At 38.7% G+C, this 26,026-nt stretch overlaps 1 protein-coding gene across 3 annotated transcripts in view; it reads left to right on the forward strand.

The window, feature by feature from the left end:
* LOC129727299 (uncharacterized) overlaps positions 1–26,026 on the forward strand; it is a 51,521-nt gene continuing 25,495 nt past the window's right edge. The window contains exons 1-7 of one of the 3 annotated variants that reach the window (XM_055685002.1): positions 1–210; positions 426–544; positions 808–849; positions 1,045–1,264; positions 1,324–1,461; positions 2,337–3,512; positions 3,582–3,762. In XM_055685002.1, coding sequence (XP_055540977.1) covers positions 433–544; positions 808–849; positions 1,045–1,264; positions 1,324–1,461; positions 2,337–3,512; positions 3,582–3,606 — 1,713 coding nt within the window. In that variant the 5' untranslated portion in view covers positions 1–210; positions 426–432 and the 3' untranslated portion in view covers positions 3,607–3,762. Of the gene's footprint in view, positions 211–425; positions 545–807; positions 850–1,044; positions 1,265–1,323; positions 1,462–2,336; positions 3,513–3,581; positions 3,763–26,026 lie in introns of those variants that run through there. The other 2 variants (XM_055685000.1, XM_055685001.1) reach the window with 2 other exon arrangements.

Genomic DNA, 26,026 nt, shown 5'->3' on the forward strand with positions numbered 1-26,026 from the left:
AGTATCGATCAGAAAAAAATCGAAACGTCGTTTTGAGAGCATCAAATTATTTAATACTAACACAATATCGCCCAATGATAGTTTGTTTATATTGTGAGACCCCCTTTATTTTTTGGTTCGCGTAAATTTACGAAAAAAAATAAAAAACAGAAAATGATTAGAAAAATTGCCCGATGTTTCTAGTTATCTTTTTTCAAACAGTACTACACAGTAAGTCGATTGTTTGTGTATCTTAAATTGGTACAAATATTTTATTGTGGTGTTTTTGCTTCTTTTTAAAAATTCTTAATGTTTGGGTTAAATTTTGTTGGAACTAGTTATCTTCTAAATTTAGTATATTTCAGTGTATTTGATTCGGGTTAATTTTTTCGCAATTGTTTCACGCAGAGTCCAAGTTTTTGAAAGCTTCCATTGATTTTTTTTAGAATTGATATGGAACAGTTTTCACATGATTTGACACTAGCTCTTGAAGAGACTTCACGATTTGGTGACAACAGAAATAGGTGGGGATTGCGGAGGCGCACACGGTCCACTGGAAATCTTCGTAAGTAAACTTTCAAGTTTTCGAGTCATTAGTCCATATAAATAAAATTTGGTTTGTAAGAGAAAAATAACACAAATTAGTTCATTTATACCGCCGTTGGTAATGCATCGAAATTTTTCCAAAATAAAATTGAGCCTGATTTTGAATCTAACCAATATGTACTGATTTTAAATTTGGATACTCTCAATTGGTCTCAAGTTACTTTAGGTAGGTACTATGTTAGTAACTCAGACATCATGTTCAAAATTTCTTTTTATTTTTAGTTCCGAGTTCTGAGGCTTTTCAAATTTGTCTTTATAACCTAGGTGAGTTTCAAGGCCCCCTTGCCGGCTGCGGAACTGAGTTAGGAACTAGTGCGAATCAAAATTCCCGACAGTTCGTCTTTTATGCTTTTGCTAAATAAATCATTAACTTTTTCATCATCCTGTCATTCCGGCGCAAATTTGTGAAAGTACGATATCAATCTTAACATACTTTTTTATTCAAAACAAACATCACAGCATGTGCCCCGCAACCCACGGAAGACAGTTCAAGTAGTCCAGCTGATCAGCCTGAATTTAATACAAGTCAGAACTCACCACAGCTGAGTGGAACCAATAATATATTTCAGAGCGACTCCGATGATAAGCATTCGTTAGCATTTGCATTTCGCTCAAGACAAACTCCGTTGACAGGAAATTTTGAATCAGATTCGTTCAATGAAAATTTTAGTCCTGCGAGGTAAGTAATACTCAGTACCTAATAACACATAGAATGCTGATATTTGTTTACATACCTAGGCCAAACTTAAGACGAAAACGAAAGTTCAAACGAATGGCAGTAGGATATGAAGCTTCACTATCCTCATCATCCGTTGCAAACAGCTCTATCTTTCCTGCTATCCTAAAAAAGCGGGCATTCAATCATGAAAATTTGCGGTAAGCTTAACTTTTGTTAGTACCTAAGTCGCATCGAAACGAAAACTGTGTTGCAAAAAAATTATAAAAAAGTGTTTGGTAATCTTCTATTTCCATTAAATTATATTCAGCCAAATAGTTTTAACTGTGGGGCCATTCTAAGCAACAAAGGACGGCTTTTTCATTCGACCAATTTTAACTGAAACATTGTCGATCAAACAAATCGCCTCGACCCTTCAAATATTTTTCATGTTCAATAAACACTCGGCTCGGGAGATAATCCCAAAGTTTGAATCATGTCAGCACAAAGGGGTTTACTATGAACGGCTGAAACACAAAAGGCTAAAAGTTACATAAGGCTGAGAACCACCAAAAGCTGAAAATTCATAATGCTAAAAATTCACAAATTTCATTTCAATCGTTTAACACTTGCGACTCGATTGTCTGAGATGTATGCTGCCTTTACTCGCTATAGCTCTGATCTACGAGTCGGTAGACCTAAGAAAACGAACGAACCTATTGTCTCTTTATGAAGATTAGCAAATTATGTGTCCGAAGTTTTCAACGATTATGATTGAAGTTACAAAAGTTTCAGCCTTTCATCTTTAGCCCATAAGAACATCTATTGCAAAGGAACTGTGTCGAAGCCACAAAAGGTCGACATTGAGTTTTCAATGACTTAAGACTCGGAAATAGCTAATACGTCACCTGTGAAAACATAACTTCATGTTTGCATGACCAAAGTTAGCATGAGAATATTTTTTCACTATTGACGCATCAACCATGTAAACCACGTAATGGCTCCTACACACTTCCACTTAAAGAAAAAATGTCCTTTGTTGCTTGGAATTGGTCAGTGTTGTTGTTTATAATAATATATTGAAGTTATATTTTAGGGCAAATTTAATTTTCTGTGGAAAAAGGAAACGGAGCCATCGAGATCGCTATGTTGACTACGAATCATACAAACAACATTCTAATAGTGTGCCTAGACAGCGCGATTTATTTGCGCCAAAATCACTATCATATCTTGAATGCAAAGGGCGCAATAGAGCTGCATCATTTACTTCTGGAGTTTCATTTAACAAAAATATTATATCTAAAATTGAGAAAATGTCTCAAGAAAGAAATTTGAAGTTATGCTTTCAATTTTCTACACCTTTTAATAAAAAAACTGATTCACCAGATGGATCGATTGAGGAGTCCAGCAATAAGCAAGAAATGCTTCACCCTCCCATTTGCAATATTACTTGTACTAGTGAATTGCCTGCAGTGGAAGCTCATGTGCAAAATATATCTAAGCTTGAGGGAAACTCTCAAGCTAATCCGGTTTTAACTACTGATAACAGGAAATCTACCGGGTTTGAATCAACAAGCAGCTGCCTAATACGACAAGCCGGTAATAAGCATAATACGAAATCGAATAAAGTTAAACAAAGTCGTCGACAAGAACAAATGTTACTGCAATATGATGATCGAATGAGTTGTCCAAATATGAACGAATTGCTCAGTTCTAGTTCTCTGAGTTCGAGCGATTCTGAAGCAATAAACACCAACGAATCGGATCACGAAGGAGACGATGAACTTACAGATTGGCCAGGTAACGAAGGCATGATAACATTCACATCGAAAAATGACTTCAGAAAACTAAACAAAACACGAGTTATGAAACCATCCCTTCCGCAAATAAAACAGCAGGATGATGTACAGGATGACGATACCTTGATGTCCACTGATGACACTATTATTAGACCACTTAACTTCGAGATTACTGCTTTAGCAACAGCGCATAATAATCTAAATAATTCAAAATGTTCTCCAGGATCGTCCGAAGATCTACCGTTAAATAAATCACACTCGACTACCTTCTCTATCCAGCACGTGCCCGCTAGCAGTAGTACCTGCCAACCATGGCTTTTAAAAAAGGATGGTTCAGATGAAGTAGCGAGCACGTTTTTCTCGTCACCCAATATTTACACTGATATTAGAGAGATTAGAGCAGGATGCCGAAGGATAAGAGACGAGCGACCAGGGTTTTCTATCATCTCTAGTGCCAACGAGCTTCTTTCAAGGTATTTTTTTTTCATTTAATGCCATACATCTATATTTAATGCCATGTTCTATATATCACTATATACTAGTACTTACCGATTAAATATGCTGTGAAGGTGCGATTTTGCATACGATATAATTACGGGTAAAAAAGCTGAAGGATTTCGCGTCAACTTGACCAGATGTTGGCAGAACCCTCTAAGAATTCAATGGAACATTGTGGGTGTGCAATTTTTTTTTTTGAAAACTTATCTGTAGGTACTCACATTTGAAAAGGACTGAAGTTTTTTTTAAATAAATCGATATATCTGAATAATAACAAGAAACAGAGAAAAGTTGTCAAATGATGACTTCTAGAGAATTGTTTAAACTTTCATTTAAACATATCGAAAAAAATGAGTTTGGAATCAGAAACGGGAAGAAGTCATTTTAAAAACAACCAAGGCTGTCTTAATTTTTTTTCAAAATAAGTTTTTTAGATAGACAATTTAGTTGCCCAAAATTGTTTTGAACGATTGAAAGTGGGAAATCTTGAGGAAAAAACAACAAGAACAACTAGCAAATTTTTCAAGCGGCTCCATACATGGTCATTAAAAGCCGTTGGCCTTCAACCCGTTGTTGGAGTGTTAGCTCTACCCGTTGCTTAACGCCTCGTGTTATGGTCTACATCTGGAAGAGAGAAACTGATACAAAGCTGTGTGAGTGTAAAATAAACCAGGGTGAGCTATCACTATGAACCAGGCATCTTTTTAGTAATAAGTATTGTTATAAATGAAAAGTATCGCGTTGCTTAAAAATATTTAACACAAACATTTTTTGTATTCATTGTGGTTTCACAAAATATTTTGGTTTATTTTCACCCTTAAAACCCTCTCTCTACCATGGTTACTCTAGAGCACCACAGGTTTGGAAGTCTTTCGAAATATTTACCAATGCTACTCAAATTGCATAAATATATTCTTGAGCGATATACTGATTCTTCAAGAACAGATTTATGCATTTTGAGTAGCATTGGTAAATATTCCGAAAGACTTTTTGCATCCAAGCTTTAGGTGCTCTGGAGTAACCATGGTAAAGAAAGGGTTAAGATTTGGGCACCTTGGGACTCCTTGCAAACCCGCGACTTATGTTCTTCCTTGAAGAACCTGATGCAAACGTCCGGTTGCTGGGGGATACTTATGGGATATACTGACCAGACAACCTTAAGTTTGGTTTTCTCACGATATTGGTTTACATCGGCCAAAGATGGCCACTTGGGTCCCCGCTGGTCCCTTACGGAGGCGCATTGTCTCAGTGGCGTCTTCCACCTCGCACTTCTCCTTGAGGGCTTGTGCATCCCTTGGTGATTTCATCATCTCTTTTTAAGCACATCTTCCCCCAGGACTTTCTTGGCTACCATCTTGTAGGTAGCGCCCTCGTTTCTAGCATCCTTTCGGAGCTTAAGTTTCATCTAACCACTGCGAGATCGACGGATGCTCCGCACATCCGCCCCAAGTCCTTGAGCTGGGTTTTGCATCGCATTTTGTTGAAGACTTCGGAGTACCACCCTGCTCCGCAAGTTATCGACCTACTGTGGTTATTTTTTACCACCTCTAAGCGCTTACTACTTTCCGGCGCTCTTTCCCACTACGGTAACCAAAAGGTTTCCCGCCGTCGACACTTCTTCAGCGGACCTTGAAGCCGCTGGCGTGCTACCTCGCTATTTTGAAATTTTGCTTAGTGGGCAAAAATGCCGCTAGTGTCGCTATAAGGAAGCGTGTACATTCATTATCAAAAACAAAACCGTTAGTAATGCCGCTGGTGTTGATTTAAGCAAGCGTGCAACCCATTGGCAAAGACAAAAACTGAATTACGAGAATAAGTTAGTAGGTAGAGATGGTCGGGTTTGATGTTTTTCAAACCCGTACCCGACCCGAACCCGAATTTTTTTTTCGGTCGAAACCCGAGCCCGACCCGAACCCAAAATTTTTTTATTAATTCAAACCCGAACCCGACCCGAACCCGAAAATTTCATTTCTGTGAAACCCGACCCGAACCCGAGATTTCATAGATTTTATAGTCGGGTTTCGGGTTTTCATACCCAAACCCGACCTGAACCCGAACCCGAAATTTTTTTTTTTCATCAAACCCGAACCCGACCCGTACCCGACACTTTCAAACCCGAACCCGACCCGAACCCGTCGGGTGATCTTGAATCTATCAAAATCAAGTTGACAGGACCGCATTCAAGAGATTTTTAAGCGGAAATTCAGTAACCATTCACAATCAACATGAATAAAAAAAATTCAACTAAGAATCTCTTAACCATTCAAACATTGCTTAACAAATTTTCTTGGATCGTACACCCCGCGACTATTGAAACCATTTTAACCAGTAAGTTGAATTACTTAAATATTTTCGTTGGAGTTGGAATCCGAATTTCTCGACTAACGGCAATATTTTTTTCTCGTACCGTTTATTAGACCTAACATTGCGAGTAATGTATATAAGACACGCTATACACAACACTGCTTGCGACATTAGGTACTATGTAAAAAAACGATTGTCGTTAGTCAAGATATTTTGTTTTCAACTCGGGCAACAATGAAATTCCTTTTAAAAAAAATCATAAAAAACGATGCACGTATGCGGGTGCTACTGTACGATTATCATGAAAAGGCACTCTCGCTATACCAGTACCGGAGAGAACAAAGAATTTTCTGGACGAAAGTTCTCACAGTCTTTTCGCTTTTTGGTTTTGTATGAGAACAAGCGAGACAGAAATAATTCTTCACCACGAGCAGGTATGAATGGTCAGAATGGAATAAAATTTTGAGTGTAAAATGCGTTCTCTCCACCGCTAGATGTCGATACTTGAAATGACACAGAGTTTTGTCTCGTTTTTGGTTCTTTAGTTGAACAGATGTGGCCGAACGGACGGCCGAATATTAAACAGAACATGATGATTAAATGAGAAAAATTAAAAACCAAGTTACTCATGAATTAAAGTGGATCACCCTAGACAGGGTCTAGTTTAAATCATTATTCTATAATCCGAATATTGGGTAATTTTCAAAAATAACTTTTTCCCAGCTCTATTATTCGGTGCATCTCTACTCAAAATCACCAACGCAAAACCAAAACCACCAATATCAAAGAAATCTCTGCCACTTCCGCGAAATCAATTTCATCGCGCGGGTTATGAATTTTTCAACCAGTTTGATTTTCCATCCAATATTGGGTTCAAACTACCCAATGTTGAATTTTTGTCAAAACACCATCATTGAGTACAAGCATGATTTTAAATCAATTAAGTTTAAATGACTCAACTCAGTGTTCGCATTGCAAAACTACCCAACACGTAAGTTGTATAAGGTTTACATCATTTCAGGTAGTTTGTAGCCCCCGGTTGAGTAGATTTTGTTTCCCGTGTAGCCCACGCTTTCGCATTCGTTTTTCGCTGCTCTATCCCACATAGATTTTACAGTGCATCGTTAGACTAGTTCGCTGCAATAGTTTGAACATGCAACAAAAATCTATCCTTTTTTTGCTTCAATAATCAGACAAAAAGGCGATCTTAAATCTATCAAAATCAAGTTAAAGCAACAGTAATTCATCAACAATTCACAACCAACATGAATAGAAAAAAATAAACTAAAAATCTCTCAACCATTCGAACATCGCATAACAAATTTTCTTGGATCGTCCACCCCTCGACTGTTGAAACCATTATAACCAGTTAGTTCAGTTACTAAAATATTTTCGTTGGAGTTGGAAACCGAATTTCTCGTCTAACGACAATAATTTTTTTTTCGTATTGGTTATTATACCTAACATTGCGAGTAATGCATATCAGACGCGCTATACACAGCACTGCTTGCGACATTAGATACAATGTAAAAAACGATTGTCGTTTATTTTTCCTGTATGGACTTCCTCACTGCGACCAGAATTGTTGATCTATTGTGAGATATGCCCGGGTGTCTGCTGTATTCCTCACTTCTATTATTAGCAATACCGCTATTGAGAAGTGGCATGCTTATAATTTTTTTTGATCAGTGCCTTCCTTTTACACGCTTCTATATCGAGCCTCGTTCCTCTTGCCAAAAATCAAAGAATTCCCTCGACGAAAGAGTGACGAGAGGTCGCACAGTTATTTGCTTTTTGGTTTTGTATGAAAGTAAGTGAGACAGAAATAATTCTTCTCCACGAGCAGGTATGAATGGTATAAATGTAATAAAGTAGCAAATTTTCTCAGAAGATAATAATAATCTTACGCCACTGGACAACAAACAAACAAACAAATTTTGAGTGTTAAATGCGCTCTTTCCACCGCTAGATGTCGATACTTAAAAATCAAAGTTGCTGATTATCACCATCATTCATGATTCATCATCGTCGCTGCTCACTAGTGACTTAGTACTATAGCTGCAGGCTACCGCATCATCAAGTGCGAATAACAGTGCTCAATGAATTGTTTGGGTGTATTGTATTCTTTACTTCTTCTCCTGCTATTGTATCTCACTGAGTTACCACATGTGGTCACCCGAAAAAAAGTTACTCACCACACCAGCAATTCGACGAAGCAGAATGGAGCGAACGAATCTAACGAAGCGTCGGGAAAGACCAATGACGTTTACAAAGGATATTGGAAAAAACACCGTTGGTAGGCAAGCGAATTCTCTATTAATCGGATAGGGTGTTCGATACATCTGAGAAGGAATGTATTCTTGACAGATTAAATTTTGCGGGATATAGTTTAAGGAATTAGTTTAGATGTTCGCACGTATTGTTTGAGATGTTTGAAAAAGAAAAAAGTAGAAGGGTGGTATTCAAGACACGACCGCATGACGTTGGACTACGGTATTCTTTTATTCCATTAAAACAAATAGTAGAGGGAATTGCAACTTTAGTATTTGCTGCAATTTTATCTAACAGTGCATTTCTGAATGCTGAGACGTTGAAACGTTATAAATAATAATATATACTAAAAGAATGGATCTCTTTTATTTAATCGCTGTCATTTCATACATATTCGAATCAAAGTTTTGTTCGTAGCTGCACTACCAAGACAATCATTTAATTTTGCGATTTGGGTGAAATCTGAGCAAAATCAACGAAACTATCTGAAATTGGAGACCAGAACGAATCAATTTAAATTTAAAAATTTTTTGACATTAAATCGATAAAACTCATGCTAGGTTAGCTCCAGCCCAGCATATAACCTCACGCATTTAAAAAAAAACCTAAATTAATCCACCTAGCGGTCAGACCCAGCCTTTCTCATTCAAACTTTTGTTTGTAAAAATAAATTTACATAAACGCTTCAATCCAATAAATGTACATTCACTCTTTAGGTTCTAAAATATTGATGTTGTAATCTATACATATAAAAATGCAGTCCGGTCTGTCAGTCTGTCTGTCTGATCCATATAGGCTCGAAAACTACCGAACCGATCGACGTGAAAATTTGTATGTAGAGGTTTTTGGTCCCGATAAAAGTTCCTATGATAGTTTGAGACCCCTCCCTCTTCTGGAAAGGAGGGGTCCCATACAAATGAAACATAAATTTCTGCACAAATCAAGAATAAAACAAGCAAAGGAAACCGAATTTGGCATGTATATGTTTTAAGGGGTAGCAAATATGTCTTCTCTGGAAGGGAGGGGTTCCGTACAAATGCAACACAAATTTCTGCACATCTCGAGAGCTAACCAACTAAATGGAACCAAATTTGGAAGGTGAATGTTTTTAGAGGTAACATATATGTGCATAATGGTTTGACATCCCTCCCTCTTCTGCACAATATTTTGGATTGTAAGATGGCAACTTCCGGTTTCAGGAAAACAGCCAAAAATGGCCGATTTCGATCCAATATAATAATATCTAGAATGATACACAGAAGCTAAAATCGACCACAAATACCATTTTGAATTCTAAGATGGCGACTTCCGGTTTCTGAAAAACAGCTGAAAATGACCAAATTCCACCCAATATGAGTGTTTCTTCAACCAGTGTGACGTTCAAAATCCAGAAATTGTCTCCAAATGCCATTATGAAATCCAAAATGGCGACTTCCGGTTTCGGAAAAACAGCGGAAAGTATACCACCCACTATGGGTATTTCCGGAATCGTAATGATGCACTGGAGCCACAAATCGACTTCGGACAACATTTTGATTTGTAAGATGGCAACTTCCGGTTTCTGTGACTCAAAATTGGACTTTTGGTATAGACCATTTAAAACGTAGCCGTGGCCAACATTTGAATGAAATTATCTTTAAAAAGTAAATGGCATAAACCAATTTATCGGCTCAAATAAAGCTTTCATACAGTTTTGTAATTTTTATGCGTTTTTTTTTTAAAGAAAAACCAAATTCTTAAAAAAATCACCCTTTATTTTGGATATATGAAAATCTACTGTAACATATGCTCGCCGTACTCTAATATGGGTAGATTGGGACAAATGTAACCTTAAGGAGTTTATAGTACTTCAGCTTAACTTCAAGAAAAAGTATTGACATAATGATCCCACTTGCCCCTTTTTTAACCTATACGGTTTTGAAATTATCGAATAAAAAAAATAAACTAAAATATGATATAACTTTGTAAGGAAAAGTCCTGGAGATATAAAGCCTTTGGCAAAAATGTGTGTTTTGTGTGCCCTAACAATTCCTTTGAACAATACTTTCGTGTAAAATGCTACTAACAAAAGTTAAGTACAAAAAACCAACTTTTAAGTAAGTTCCATGTTATATATTTTAAAACTTTGTACCAAAAAAGATAGGGTTTTCATTTGGTCTGCAAAGTTTCATATTTTTGAATCTTCTATAACTTTGCTGAATAAACTATTCTTCTATCTCTTAACACAATAAGGTTAATTTTTTTTATTTTCAGCATAGTAAACTTTTCATACTTTTTGACAATTTGCGATTATGCGGGTCATTCATACAAACAATTGTTCCGAACTTTATTAAGCTAGGATGAAGGTAAAAGGCGCTATGGAATTAAGTTTCACTTTTTGCCATATTGGACCACTGTGCGTTGTTACTGCCAACCGCTGCCAATTATTCAGAACCGTTCTAGTGGCCTTCCACTTGTTAACTGATGCTGGTATGACTTTTTTTCAACTCAAAGCATATTTATTTAATTTTTTATATGGTTACATATGGTTTACAAAACAATTGTTTAGCCTTTTAAGGCTCTGCATCTTTGTTTTGAGGTTTGCTGCTTTTTTTTACCAATGTATGCTTGAAGGGCACTGGGTACTGAAATGCCACTACGACAGTCTTTCTGATTGTCTTTTGTGGCTGGCCCCGATTGCTGTGCACTGGTTACGGATTGCTCGTACTCATTGATGGAGTAGAACTGTTTTGTTGTAAACCTGTACCCCAATTAGGTACAACATAGTTGATGAAACTAATGACCTGCTTGGGATTAGAGCTCCATACTTGGTATGGAGTTAAAAGGTAACTTCTTATGAAGTAGTACCTAGAGGAAGCAAGAGCTCCGCAAGAGCAAAGCAAATGCTCTGAACTCTCTGGTTCAGATTTGCAGAATCGACAGGTGTCGTTCAACACTACACCGATTTGCTTTAAATGATAAAAAGCGGAACAGTGTCCGGTAAGAAGTCCCGTGATTATCCGTGGTTCATTACGATTTAGACTAAGTAACTTTCTGGCGGTTCCGGGGTTCGGATAGATTAACTTTTTAGCAGGAAAATGTTTCCCTGATACCGGGTCCGTATATACCGGATCCCGTTAGGGATCCCATTTTCGAGCCATCCATATAAAAACTGACGATGCCAGGTGGAAGATTAGGCCCTCCATTATTCCACATAGAGCGGTTTGTTTCCATCACTCTATACGGAATATCCATGTTGGTCCTAACGTCCATCCAGTCGGAGACTGCAGTTAATAGCAGAGTTAGTTTGAACTACCTAAGTATGCTAAGGTGGCCGATTTGGTCCCCTTCGAGTATAGTTATCCTCCCTTAGAGCGCCAAGCTCTGTATCCTTTTTTACATGAAGATGTAGAGGCAGTAGGCAAATCATTGCTTCCATGGCTGCAGTTCGAGTTGTTCGCATAGCACTGGTAACCGAGAGACATGCAAGTCTTTGAACTTTTTTGAGTTTGGCTTGCGCAGTCTTTTCGTTCACCTTGGGCCACCACACAAGGGCAGCATAGGTGATTCTTGGTCGGGCAATGGTCTTGTAAGACCAGAGTGCCAAGTCTGGTTTCAGTCCCCAGGTCTTACCGAACAGAGTTCTGCAGGCCCAGATCGCCGAGATCGCTTTCTTAGCGGCATGATCCAGTTGTGCAGACCAATTCAGTTTCTTATCCAGAATAATTCCGAGGTATTTGACTTCATTGCTGAAGCCCAGTCTGACTCCATTCAGTGTTGGAGGAGTGATGGAGATCTTCCTTCGTCTACTTAATGGAATTAGGACTGTTTTGAGGGGTTTATGTTTAGACCCTCCTGTAGACACCATAACGTGGTGGCATCCAGAGCCGCTTGCATTCGGCTCGACAGAGTTGCGTCATCTTTATCTTTGACGATGAGAACGATGTCATCAGCGTATCAAATGACCTCGTATCCAAGCTGTGAAAGCTTATTGAGAAGTGCGTCGACAACTAGTGACCATAACAAGGGCGAGAGGACTCCTCCTTGCGGGCATCCCTTGATCACTGACATTGTTACAGACGAATCTCCCAAGGTTGCTGTGATCACTCTGCTAGAGAGCATTACGTGTATCCAGCTCCTTGAAGTGTGATCGATTCCCTTATGAGAGAGAGCCGTATCAATTGATGCAAAGGACGTATTATCGAAGGCCCCTTCAATATCAAGAAAGTCACATAGGGCCGTCCCCTGATAACTCAGGGACTTTTCAATCAACGTCACTAAGCTGTGAAGAGCAGTTTCTGTTGACTTGCCGCCTTGATAGGCATGTTGGTTCCTATTCAGCGGGGAGTCTTTAAGAAACTCATCACGGATATATTTATGTATTATTTTCTCCATCAACTTGAAGAGTGATGAAGTCATACTTATGGGTCTGAAAGTCTTAGGTAGGGTTTTATCCTTTCTTCCAACTTTGGGGATAAACACTACCTTAACCTTCAGCCAGTTATCCGGAATATGGCTCAGGATAAAGCTGGCTCTGAAGAGTTTTATGAGTTCGGACAGGATAGCTGCGGCCGATTTTTGTAGAAAGATGGGTAGTATGCCGTCTGGACCTGGAGACTTCATAGGGTCGAGTAAGCTTAGAGCCCAATCTATTGAAGCCTCTGTGAACAGTCGGCGAGCCAGCAGGATGGACTTCCGAGACGCCATATGTCTCGAGTTGTCCCGCCGCGGCCCACCACTATTCTGTTCTTCAGTCTCTGTCGATCCGGGAAAGTGGGTGTTCATGAGAACCTCCAACGTTTCCTTGGTAGTGACAGTGAGGCATCCATCCTCTCTCCTTACTTGTCCTAAACCGTTAGTATGGTCTCTGGACATCGGCTTTTGGAGCCGCGTAGCTTCCGGCGGAGTTTGGATTCTTTCACAGAAACTAACTCTGGATTTCCGTTTAGCCTTGCGTAGCTCGGCGTTGTACTTAATGAGGGACGCTCTGTAGTCATCCCAGTTAGATGTGACTTTTGCCCTGTTGAACAACCGCCTAGTTTCCCGACGAAGGTCACTGAGTTGATCATTCCACCAGGGTACGTCATGGCATACTGACCGCTGTGTTAGTGGACAGTTTGCATTAAAAGCACCCATTATTCTGTTTTGTAGATCATTTGCTGCCGAATTCAGGTCAACTGAATTTCGAATGTTGCTGTAACTGAAGGTTCGTGAATCGATCAGGTGTTCCTTAAAGGATTCCCAATCAGTATTCTTAGGATTTCTGAGCATCTCTTTTCAGAGGGTTAGCCTCTATATATTAAAAACTATGTGTCTGTGGTCCGACAAACTAGGTTCATCGGAGACATGCCAATTTTTAATCCTTTCAGAAATAGAGGCGCTACACAGAGTGAGATCAAGGACCTTCTGTCTGATAGCGTTGATAAAGGTGGGGTTATTCTCTACATTACATACATTGACATCGTCAGAAGTAAGGTATTCAAAAGTGTAACAGCTATAAAAGGGTGCCCACAAGTAGGGGTGATATCTCCTCTGCTGTGGTCATTAATAGTTGATGATCTTCTAAAAAAATTGATGGAAGAAGGCTTTGAAGTAGTTGGATTTGCTGATGATATTGTTATTATTGTTCGTGGCAAGTATGATGATATCATCATAGACCGAATGCAAACTGCCTTAAACATTATTTCCTCGTGGTGCGATAGGGAAGGCTTAAATGTAAATCCTTCAAAAACCACTATCGTCCCATTTACACGTAGAAAAAAGACTAGGCTTAATGATATTATGCTAAAAGGTGAGCTTCTTAAACTCTCAAATAACGTCAAATACCTTGGAGTAACTCTTGACAAAAAACTTAACTGCTTACACATCTAGAGCAGGCAATAAAAAAAGCTACAAATACTCTATGGATATGTAATAAAACTTTTGGTAAACAATGGGGACTCAAACCGAAAATGATCCATTGGATATATTCGGCTATAGTGAGACCCAGAATTACCTATGCTTCACTAGTCTGGTGGACAAAAACAAGGGAGAAAGGTGCTCAAGATAAGTTGGAAAAACTTCAACGGCTAGCCGCTCTCTCAATAATGGGTGCAATGAGAAGCACACCCACCAAGGCATTGGAAGCTCTACTGTTTATGCTTCCACTGCATCAATTCATACAATTAGAAGCCAAAAAGAGTGCCTTACGGATCAAAAGATCATTAAGGCTCTTTGAGGGTGATTTAACGGGTCATCTAGGTATTCTAAAAACTATTCGTATCAATCCCCTAGTGATAAACAATGAAGACCGGATGGAGAAAAGATACAATTTTGAAAGACGATTTCGAATGTTTGAACCTGAGCGTGATGTTTGGGAACGCGGTGGTCCTGATCTCCGCCCAGGATCAATCATTTTCTACACAGATGGTTCAAAAATGAGCAATCGAGTGGGAGCAGGAGTAACTGGCCCAGGAATAGACCTGTCAGTTCCAATGGGCCAATGGCCAACTGTCTTCCAAGCTGAAGTCCAAGCAATACTAGAATGTTCTGAAATATGCCTACGCAGGAAATACAGACACTCAAACATTTGCATGATGTCCGACAGTCAAGCAGCGTTGAAGGCTTTGAAGTCTGCGACATGCACATCAAAACTAGTTTGGGAGTGTGTTCAATCACTCCAAACACTGGGTTGTAATAATCAAGTAGACTTATACTGGGTTCCTGGTCACTGTGGAATAGATGGGAACGAAAGAGCCGATGAATTGGCAAGACTTGGATCGTCTCATCAGTTCATAGGACCAGAACCCTTCTGTGGTCTATCCGCTTGTTCCCTTAGAATGGAACTAAAAGCATGGGAAACTCTGAAAGTGGAATCCAACTGGACAAACACCTTCATCGGTAGGCAGTCGAAACGGTTCATCACTCCGAACGTTTCTATGACTCGTAAAATAATGGATCTTTCAAAAAAAGATCTAAGCACGTATACTGGTTTAATAACAGGGCATTGTCCGAGCCGTTATCATTTGAAGGTTATGAAAAAACTTCAAGATGATACATGTCGAGTATGTGGCATGGAAAAAGAAGACTCGGAACATCTGTTATGCCGATGTCCGGCAATTTTTATCAAAAGATATAAGTTCTTCGAGAGAGGTCTTCTGGAACCCTCTGAAATCTGGAGAACAAATCCCAGTACGGTTGTGCGCTTCATACGAAGTATAATACCGGACTGGACTAATGCTATTGGCCAGACTATAACGACCACTTCCAATAGTGATACGTTATCCTGACTAAGCAAAATTAAAAAGGGGGAATATGTCACAAAATATCAAAATATTGGTCGCAGTGACGAAAATACCCAACACGGAAAAAAAAAGGTATTCAAGTAGGTACTCACCCCTAGTAATTTATTTATTTATTTCGTCAAGCAAATGTAGACTACAGTTATAATAATACAATGTTTTCTTATATTATATACATTATTTCCAGTAGTTAGTTGTTTTTTAATTTGATTTCTGCCCATGGTGATGTCGATATTTTCGCAGTGCTGATTATAGTGACGCATCATGCGATTTATTGGGCCATTTTTTGAGTAGTTTGTTCTGTGAGAATTTTCCGAAAATATTTTACGATTTCTAAATTGACGACTGGGTGCATAAAAATTTAGTAATGATAATAATTGAGTAGATTGCACGCGTTGAGAAATAATGTCATTGATAAAATAAAGCATTGAAAGATCGCGGCGTTCTTTAAGTGCTTGTATGTCTATAAGCATGCAGCGTGCTTCATATGATGGTAAGGGAAATGATGTCCAATTTAGCTTACGAAGCGCGTACAAAAGAAATTGATTTTGGACAGATTCAATGCGTTCTTCATGTGTGGCAATATAGGGATTCCATACAATGCTACAGTATTCCAGAATTGGTCGGACGTATGTAATATATAATAGTTTGATTGTATATGGGTCTTGATAATTGTGGCCGAAGTGTTTTATAAAGCCCAGCATACTATTTGCTTTGTTGATAATTGTATTATAATGTTCTATGAATGTAAGTTTGGAGTCTAAGATTACGCCTAGGTCCCTTACGATTTTGCATTTTTCTACTGGTTGGTTTCCTAAGAAAATGTTTGTAGGTGGTGTTACTGTTTTCCTGCTAAAGGCTATTGAATTACATTTTTCAATGTTGAGTTGTAATAGGCTTTCGTTGCACCAAGTGTAGAATACATTAATTTCATTCTGGAATATTTCGAAGTCTTCTGCATTGGTTATTTCTATAAAGAGCTTCATGTCATCAGCATATACAAGCACATGTATCGACTTAAGAAGAAAGGAAATGTCATTTACGTAAAATATAAAAAGAAGAGGGCCCAGGTGGGAACCTTGAGGAACCCCAGAAGTTACTTCTATTGGGTTTGAAAAGGAATTTTGAAAGCGGACTATTTGTGTTCGTTGTGTTAAGTATGACTGCAGCCATTCCAAAAATTTTGTTTCAGTTCCGTATTTTTCGAGCTTGAAGAGCAATAATGGTATGTCGATTCTGTCAAATGCCTTGCTAAAGTCCGTATAAAGAGCTTCTACGTGGTTACCGTTGTCCATTACAGTCAGAGTGAAAGTTATGAATTCCAAAAGATTTGTGGTAGTTGATCGGCCTTTGTAAAAGCCGTGCTGTTGAGTTGTAATTTGGTGTTTTACTTGTTGGAAGATTTTTTCATTAATTATTGATTCAAATAATTTTGGAATGCATGAAATAATGGCAATTCCACGATAATTACGAATGTCAGATTTAGCGCCAGATTTGAAAATTGGCACTAAATATGAAGTTTTCCAGAGTTCTGAGAAAATTCCATTCTTCAGGGACATGTTAAAAAGGTGTTGTAAGGGTGTAGATAGTTCTTCTGCCAAGTTTTTGAGAAAAATTGGAGCTATTCTCTCAGGTCCAGGACCTTTCGTAGCGTCCAGGACCTTTCGTAGCGTTTTTAAGTTCGTTTTGAATTTCGAATTCAGATATTTGATTGACAGATAAAGAATTCGAACATTCAGGAAAATACGAGAAGTATTCGCGGTCGCGATCTGTTTCTTCATATGTGGTGTAAATTTCTTGAAAAAAAGTGGCAAAAAGACTACATATTTCATTACTAGTTTGTCCTACATTACTGTCAAGATGCATTCGTGATGGAAAGTTGTTACTTTTTAGTTTGGTTTTTACGTAATTAAAGAAGTTCTTAGGGCAAGACTTGATTTGATGTTCGATTTTACGATTATGTTCATCATGTGTAATTTTAATGGCTGCGTCAAGCAAATTTCTTGGTGATTTTGAAGATTTTCGCTATTGTTGTCTTTTTTGTATATTTTATGTGCTTTTTGTTTTCTATTTTTTAGGTTCTTCAATTGTGGATTAAACCACACTGGATATTTGTTGGTGTTCGTTCGTCTTCTTTTTTTTTAGAGGTACATTTTCTGATATAATTTGATTAATTATTTCATAAAATTTTGTTACTTCTTCGTTGACATTTCCTTCTTTACAAATTATACTACGCCAATTTATTATGCGAAGTCTACGTTTGACTTGTTTGAAGTCAGTTTTGTGGTATTCCGGTACATCCTCGTACTCGCAGTCGCTAGGGTAGAAGTGTTATTCATTACTATTGAATATTCAATTGCTGTGTGAAATGCTTCATTATTCCAGATGGGAGTCAATGATGCATCTACACAGAAGTCTTCAGTGCAGTTTGTGAATAATAGGTCTAAATATGCATTTTGTTTGTTTTTGACATGATTGATTTGATATAGACCGAGTTCTGAGGATTTGCCAAAAAGATACTGCATTGTTTCGTTTTCGCCTACGACTGGGAGTAAGATAGATTCATTTTCAATGTCTACAATAAAGTCTGCATTACGTTGGTTGAAGTCGCCATAGACATGCAGTTTTACTTCTGGTTTCATGTTAGACATAATAGATTCTAGAGTTGTGAAAAATAATTCATACGAATGTTTATGAGCATGTTCCGGTGGAAAGTACACGGAACAGAAGATATGTTCTTCGCCAGCAATAAATGCTTTGGCCCATACGTGTTCAAATTCTTTATATTTGTCGGATATTATTTTTTCAGAAGTAAAGTCTACATTAATGGCAATGAGGACTCCACCGCCTGACTTTTTTTGACTGGTAGACAAATTCCGATCGTGCCGGAATACATTATAATTGTTTCCAAATACTTCTTCGCTTCTTACGCTTTCGTCCCAGCTACTTTCAGTTCCTAAAATTATTTTAAAATTTTGTTGAATTTCTTTCATTTTGCTTGGGCTTTGCATGCGATTGAAATTCTGACAATAGATAAGAATTTCAGTCGCATTCTGTCGAGGAAGCGAAGAAGTGTTAGTCAAGTTATTACTTATGTTAAAATATAATGGTTCTGCCTCAGAAGAGGGCGTCCTTACTTGCGAAAATTTGTACTAAATTCATTTACACTTTCGCGAAGTTGTTGAAGACGATGCGTGCGTTCATTTCATAAAAAATGACGATATGATTGAAGGTCGGCTACTGCTTCTGCTGGCGTGAGTCCATATTCCTGATGGACTTTAATAAAGACGCGTTGGAGTTGTTCTGGAGATGTCGGCAGTCCTTCGGATGCGAGAAGCATTCTTATACTGGTTGGTGTCATTCCTTCTACGCATACAGATGATGGTTGGTCCTTCATGTATGCGAGTTATAGGCGTGTAATATGCATTACTTTTGGGTCGCGGAGTCTAGCCTTCAAAAAGCGCTCGTCGCCATTCGATGATTGCTGCGTAAGTCGGACGATTGGTGGACGCATCGGGTCAAGTTCAAATTGGCTGTCTTGCGGTGCTAATTGTATGCTGGCGTTGCTGGCAGGAGCCGGTGCAGAATTTCCATTGTTAGTTGCATTTTTTTCTGTCCGATATGGGTTGATAGTTTCGCCTTTTTGGAAATTTATAAATTTTGATGTTATGTCTGAATTCGGCGGCCCAGCAAATTGAACGCGTGCAGCTGCCAGGAGGTCTTTGTCCGAGGGTAGTGGTTGTTTTGGCATTTCAGCAATTTGAGTTTTCTTTGAGTTGCAGGCGAAATGGTTTATTCCGTGTTTATAGGTGTTGTTACTTGTGCTGATAGGGTTTGAGTTTTCCTGCTGACGTTTGCGTTGCTGCATACGTTTACGAGCGGCCTTTTCTGCTTGCTTTTCCTGCATGCGTCTTTTACGCTGTCTGGCGTCATATTCAGTCCAGTCGCGTTTCCATACTTTTTATTGCCAATTAGGCGCCAGCCTGATGTGAAATTTGGAGTACGGTGTTCTTCTGAGTCCGATTCTGGAAGTGGCAATGAAAGGCGAAGTTCTTCAGCCAGACTGGAATGATTGTCTGTTTTTGGCTGGAGTGAATTCGATTCTTTGAGCGCTTTTAACTCATTGATTAGTTCCTGCGCCGTTGTACTGCAGTTTGTGTTGATATCCGAGCTGCCCCAGGTCGTGTGGTGGGCGTTGGCATCGCAGCCGATCAGAAACGGCTTGTTGATGGCCTGCAGTACCGCACGAGCGCAGCAACTTCGGGTGGCGGTATATCACCTTGGTCGCCTGGGAAGTAGGCCGACGCGACAACCATCTCCTGCTTTCCTCTGGTGGTCGGTACTTCAACCGTGACGGCAACGACATCGCGTTGGATGAATTCTGTAATAGGTAAAAATTTTAGGTCTCTATTTAGCAGAATTGCAGTCCTAAGTTTAGACTGCGTGTCGCAGTAGATTAACCTACCGTTAGGAGCGTTAAGTCCGAGAACTTTGGATTCGTTGATTCACGGCTCCTGGATGAATGCAGCCGCGAGCTGCTCTTTGGCGAATCTCCTGCAAAGAACGCCCGAGGCGCCTTTTGCGTGATGGTTATTCGCTTGCACGCAGCGAAGGCTGCTCACTTTGCAGTGATGTTGCCGTCTTTGTCCGGATCGGAAATTGATGCGGGTATTGGCTGACGGCTGCCAACAGCGGTTTGGCTGGTTGATGGAAGGTTTGCTGGTTACTTATTTCTATAGATTTACATTAATTGTGTAGAATTTTATAGTTCTTCCTTTATAGGACTTGTTTTTAATTGAAAAATAAATTTTTATAGCCTACTTAACTACGAATAACTAACTTAAAATTAACTTAAAACTAAGGTACCAGCTCACGAATGATCTGGTGAGGTGACCTGGCGCAGGACTCTCTGAACCTAGTCAACGATGTTGTTCTCCGTTCCTCCAGCACCTGAAGACCAGCCAGGCTATGGATCTCAGAGTTTCGTGTCCTCGGAGGGGTGTTTAGGATCATACGTAATATTTTATTCTGAACAATCTGGAGTTTAAGATGGTGGGTTTTAGCGCAGCCCTCCCAGACAGGCAAAGCGTACTCTATGACCGGTAAAATTATTTGCTTGTGAACGGCAAGCTTGTTGGTGAGGAAAAGGGTGGATTTTCTATTAATGAGAGGATAGAGGGATTTGGTCAGTAATGTTGCACTTGGTAACAGTTGTAATATCTTATTTGACCGGTAGGGAAGTGATAATAATTCCGTCTAGAACACTCGGTGGTTGAGGTAACAATGTCTTTATTCAGGGTAAATTTTAGCCTGGCTTGAAGCATGGCTTGAAGCATGGCTTGAAGCATGCTGACTAAGGTACATTTTTAATCGAACACATATGCAGTGGGAACGGTAGAAATGATCGTTCCCACGATGTCATAGTGCCGCGTGTGTTATATCATATTACTCGAGCTCGATGGAATAATGTAGGTATGCTACACCTTCCCCGTTTGGAAAGAATGACGCTATTGAATAAGTTATTCCTTGTCAGCACGCTTCTAAGCTTAATAAGATCTAATGTTATAATAATTGTATTAATAATTTTTGTTCTTTTGTGTACTTTGAAATTATATAACTTCTACCCCCTGATGGGAAGGTTTAGTTTCTGAATTTTATCAGTCTGCTTTTGTGAACTTCTAAACGCTTGTTTTTGTCGTTAACTATGGTAGCATTCGAAACGTTTGTATTTACCACTTTGTAGGGACCGTCGTTCACTTGGTCGAGTTTTGTTCTGTTTTCTAATGCTAGGTATACAATGTCTCCGATATTGATGTTTTCTGAATCTGTTTTTATCTTTTTATTGAGTTCTAGGGTTCTTCTTCCCTTTGTTTTTTGGATAGTGTCTAAAACTTGTGTATGCGCAACTTGAAGTCTGTACTTCATTTCCGAGTTGTAGGATTCGTGATTATAAAATGGATTAATTTCTGATGGCATAAATTCGAAAATGTTAGATTTACGAGCAAACAACAATTCGAACGGGGTGTAGTTGTGCTCGAGATTTGGGGTCGTATTATAACAGAAGCTATAATATGGCATCCAATTGTCCCAATCATTAGTTCGTTCATTACAGAAAATTCGCAGGTACTCATTCAAGCACCTATGATTTCTTTCCAGTGCGCCTATTGTTTGGGGGTGATAGGCAGCTGAACATGAATGTGTTATTTGTAGTGTTCTGCACACTTCATCAAAGACAGCCTTGAACTCTGTTCCTTGATCTGTTTTAATTTTTGCGATTTGTCCAAATGTTAGAATGCATTTTTCGACTACCGCTCTAGCCATAGTTAGTGCTGTTTTATCTGGTATCGGTACTAGAATAATAAATTTGGTAAAATCGCATTGCATTGATACTGCATAACGGTTTCCATTCTCTGATAGCGGAAATGGTCCGACAGTATCAATCGATACGACTTCGAAAGGTTTCACGGGTGTAGTCGTGACTACTGCTGGAGCTTGTAACTTGGTAAAGTGCTTATTTAGTTTGCATTGGGTACAATTTTTTACGTAATTAGTAATAATTTCCTTCATATTGTGCCAAAAATAGATTGGTCTCAGTTTTTTATAAAGTCGGTTAATTCCTATATGTCCTCCGACGGGTGTATTATGATATTGATAAAGGATGTTTCCAATGTCAATATCGTTTTTCACAAATTTAGGTTTTTCAAATATTATTACGGTAACATTCCTGAGAATTTTGTTACCTATTTCCTTAAGTAAGTTGGTGTCAATGTAATTGAAAATTAAATCATTATTTGCAATTGCGAATTGCTTGGCCATTTTCTTTATTTTTGAATAATTTGTAGTCATTCTTGTGTAAGGGATCCCTTTATCGATAACCTCGAATGCTTTCTGCAGCATGGGTTTCAATAATGTTTTATTATTCAATTCGAGATTTCGCACTAATGCAAAGCTCTTTTTATAGTTTTTATTAAATAAATGCAAATCTATCTTATTTGTATTTTGGTTATATAAGAAGCCTAATTTAGGTGAATCAAATGTTTCTAAGCCGTTGGTAGCATCAGCCACTCGGAGTTGATCAGATTCCTGTGGAGCTGGCTGAACAGTTGATTCTTTATTGTTATTTTTGGTCATTGACCTAGTAATAGCATATATGTTTTTAAGTTCGTGTATATCGAGGTTTACTCTAGAGAGAGCGTCTGATACTACGTTACTTTTACCCTTTATATATTGCACTGTGAAATCGTACTCCTCCAAATCTAGTCGCATTTGCGTTAGTTTGGATGATGGGTCTTTCATAGTGAATAAATAAACAAGTGGTCGATGGTCGGTTTTAATGATGAATTTTCTTCCATATACGTATGGTCGGAAAAATTTGATTGCCCAGTGGATTGCGGCAAGTTTTCGCTCTATAGTTGATTTATTACTTTCGCCTTTTCTGAATGTTCTACTAGCGAACGACAGAGGCAGTTCTGTATTATCGTACTCCTGAGCTAAGACGGCTCCGCACGCCACTTTTGAGGCGTCGGTTGTGATAATGAAGTCCTTTTTGAAGTTTGGGAATTTCAAAATTCTAGGTGACATTAGTTGTTGTTTTAGAGTGAGAAATGCTTCATGACATTTTTCGTTCCAGTTGAATTTGATGTCTTTTTTCGTTAGGTGGTTTAATGGGTGTGAAATTTCCGAAAAATTGGGGATGAAGCGCCTATAGTAGTTGCAAAATGCAACAAATCTGCGTACTTCATCGGAATTTTTCGGTATTGGATAATTTTTAATTATTGAGTACTCTGCTTTATCGGGTTGTACTCCTTCTTGGGATACGTGGTGTCCCAGAAATGTTACTTCTGTTTTAAAAAAACAACATTTGGCTGGGTTCAATTTTAAATTACAGTTTCTCATACGTTCGAAAACTTTTGATAAGTTTGTAAGCTGGTGTTTTGCTGAACATCCGATAACTATTATGTCATCCACGTATAAGAAGGCACATTCGGGGGTAAGCCACTCAGTGCCAGCGTCATCATGCGCTGGAAACTGTTGGGGCTTATATTTAGCCCGAATGGAAGTCTAGTGAATTCATAATGTCCGTTTCCTGCTGTAAATGCTGTGAATTTTTCACAATGGTCTTGTAATTGGATTTGGTGGAATCCGGACATAAGGTCGAGTGTGGAGAAATACCTTGCTCTGCCTAATTGGTCCAGTATTTCATCAATCCTGGGTAATGGAAATTTATCTGGTACGATTCGCTTATTAAGCTGTCGAAAATCGACGACCAGTCTCCATTTATTGTCTCCAGTGTTATTTTTCTTCGGGACTAATAAAATGGGCGAGTTGTATGGTGAGGTGGAATTTTGAATAATGTTTTGATCTAACATTTTTCTGACTTGTTGATCAATTTCGAGCTTTTGGGTTTCTGGTGTTCTGTAATTTTTGATATAGACGGGTGACTTATCGTTTAATAAGGTCTCTTGTTTATAAAAATTGTTGGTAGTTAAATAGTCATCTTGTATTGCAAATATGTCGTTATACTGTATACAAAGATGTTCGAGTTCCGTTTTAATTTTCGGGTCGATATGGGTTAGTTGCAGTTCTTGTAATAGTTGTTTGTTCCTTTTGTTTGTTGATGATGTTTGCTGAATGTGCTGATTTCGAACGTAAAAATTTTGTAATGGTACCATGGTCGGCAGGAAATTTGTCGGGATGAACATATTTTTTGTTGTTGTATTTATAAATTTAACGAATTTGTTTTCATTATTAATTATGCTGTTTGCATACATTAGCCCTAGTTTTATTTCTTTTGCTATTGTTACCATATCTTAATTTATGTTGGGTAATTCTAGTTTTTTGATTATCTCGCATCTTGGAGGTATAATCTGTTGAGTCAGTGATTTATCGTGAATAGGTAGCGAAATATAATTATTTTCGAAACTTATGGTTAGTATCCACGAGTTATAATCAGTACAGCATTTATAGGCTGCAAAGAAGTCCCTTCCCAAGATTCCATCTGTAGGAGTTGGGAAGTTATCATCAACGAGATGAAACTTAAGTCGTATGTGAAGCTCATCTGTCTGCAAGTTAGTGATGAAGCTCCCATATGTATTTATGGTACCTGTACCTATTCCTGAAATTGAACAATAATCGTTTGGGTTGTATTTTTGCTGTTGCTTGATTTTCGATGTCTTAATTACTGAAATGTCCGAGCCACAATCTACTATGAAGCTACATTGTTGCTCGGAGCACTCAATATTTATAAGTACGAAATTGCTTGCAGACAGGTTTATTGCGTAAGCTGCCCTTGCCGTGGACCTAAAAAATTCTGTTGTGGTCCGTGAAAATCGTTAGGGATAAGCTGATATCCCTGTACGTGTTGCTGTATTTGCGGGGTATTTTGTGGCTGTAATTGTTGTTGTGCCATCATGAACATTCCCTGATTGTTGGGGTGTCCACGATGTGGAAAGAATCCCCTGTTCTAGAATCCTCTTCCGTTTCTATAACTTCTGTACCCGCGGTAGTTGTTATAGTTACCACGAAAAAAATTGTTTCTGGTGAGGTTGTTTTGATTACCTCTATTTGGGTGTGCATATCCGCGTCCGTTTTCGCGAGGATTGTTTGATCCTCTTCCTCGATTTTGGTGATTAACTCGACCGGCCGTCAAGATTTGAGCAGTCGCTGGTTGACTTGGAGTGTCGAGCTCCATGAGTTTCACAATTGCGTCGCTCAATTTATTAAATGTTCCTGCCCTGAGGATTAATTTTGCTTCTTTATCACTCACCCCTTCGATAAGAGCGTCTATTCCACGTTTAGTGGACATTTTATTAGCGGTTTCTAGAGGGATTTCCTCCTTTAAGTACACAGCCTTAAGTTGGCTACATAATCTGTCTACTTTATCACAAAATTCCGTTAGGTCCCCGGTCTGCTTAACTATGTTTAGTTTAGCAGTCAAACTGTCGGCAGAAATTTTGGACTCGCAGTGTGCTCGTATTGCTACGAGCATCTCGTCCAGTGTGTGGTTTTCGTTGATTGTCTGCCTCGCTTTATCTGTCAAGCGAGTGCGCACCAGGCGAGCGACGGTTTGCGTCGCTGCGGTCTTTTGCGCTGGTGTGGCATTGGCGAACGTTTGGTCTACGGTGTCTTGAAAGAGGCGAACCGCGTCTATGAACGAATCTAAGTTTTCAGGTTTGCCGTCATACATTGGGATTAGGGTTGTTCCCATTTTCACGTCTACGACAAGTGCCATTTTTGTTTTACTTCGTTTGCGTCTGGATTTTATATAATATAGAAAAACTAAACCTATTGTTCTAACACTCGTTATTTTGTCTTCTGCATAAACAAGTTTTTCGCCTATAATAATCAATATATCGGTATATTTTTGTCTTGTTCCTTTTATGAGAAAATTTAATTCTTCTTTTGGAAATTTTCCTTCGTTTTCGGCCAATCTGTCGTTAAGAAGATTGTAAATTTTTTTTGCTTGGTCTTGCTTCCTAAATAGAAACTTTTTACTATAAACCCTATTTGGTGATTTTCGAAAATTCCCTATTATCGTATTTAGTTTGGCAATAGGCTCATCTATTAACAGCCTGATGTCGTCTATGTCCATTTAATTGGAATAAGCTGTATTGTTATTTTTAATTGCGGCAAACAGTGGTTGATTCGGTTAGTGT

Source organism: Wyeomyia smithii, chromosome 3 (genome assembly GCF_029784165.1).
Source record: "Wyeomyia smithii strain HCP4-BCI-WySm-NY-G18 chromosome 3, ASM2978416v1, whole genome shotgun sequence".
In the NCBI taxonomy this organism is placed as follows: domain Eukaryota; kingdom Metazoa; phylum Arthropoda; class Insecta; order Diptera; family Culicidae; genus Wyeomyia; species Wyeomyia smithii.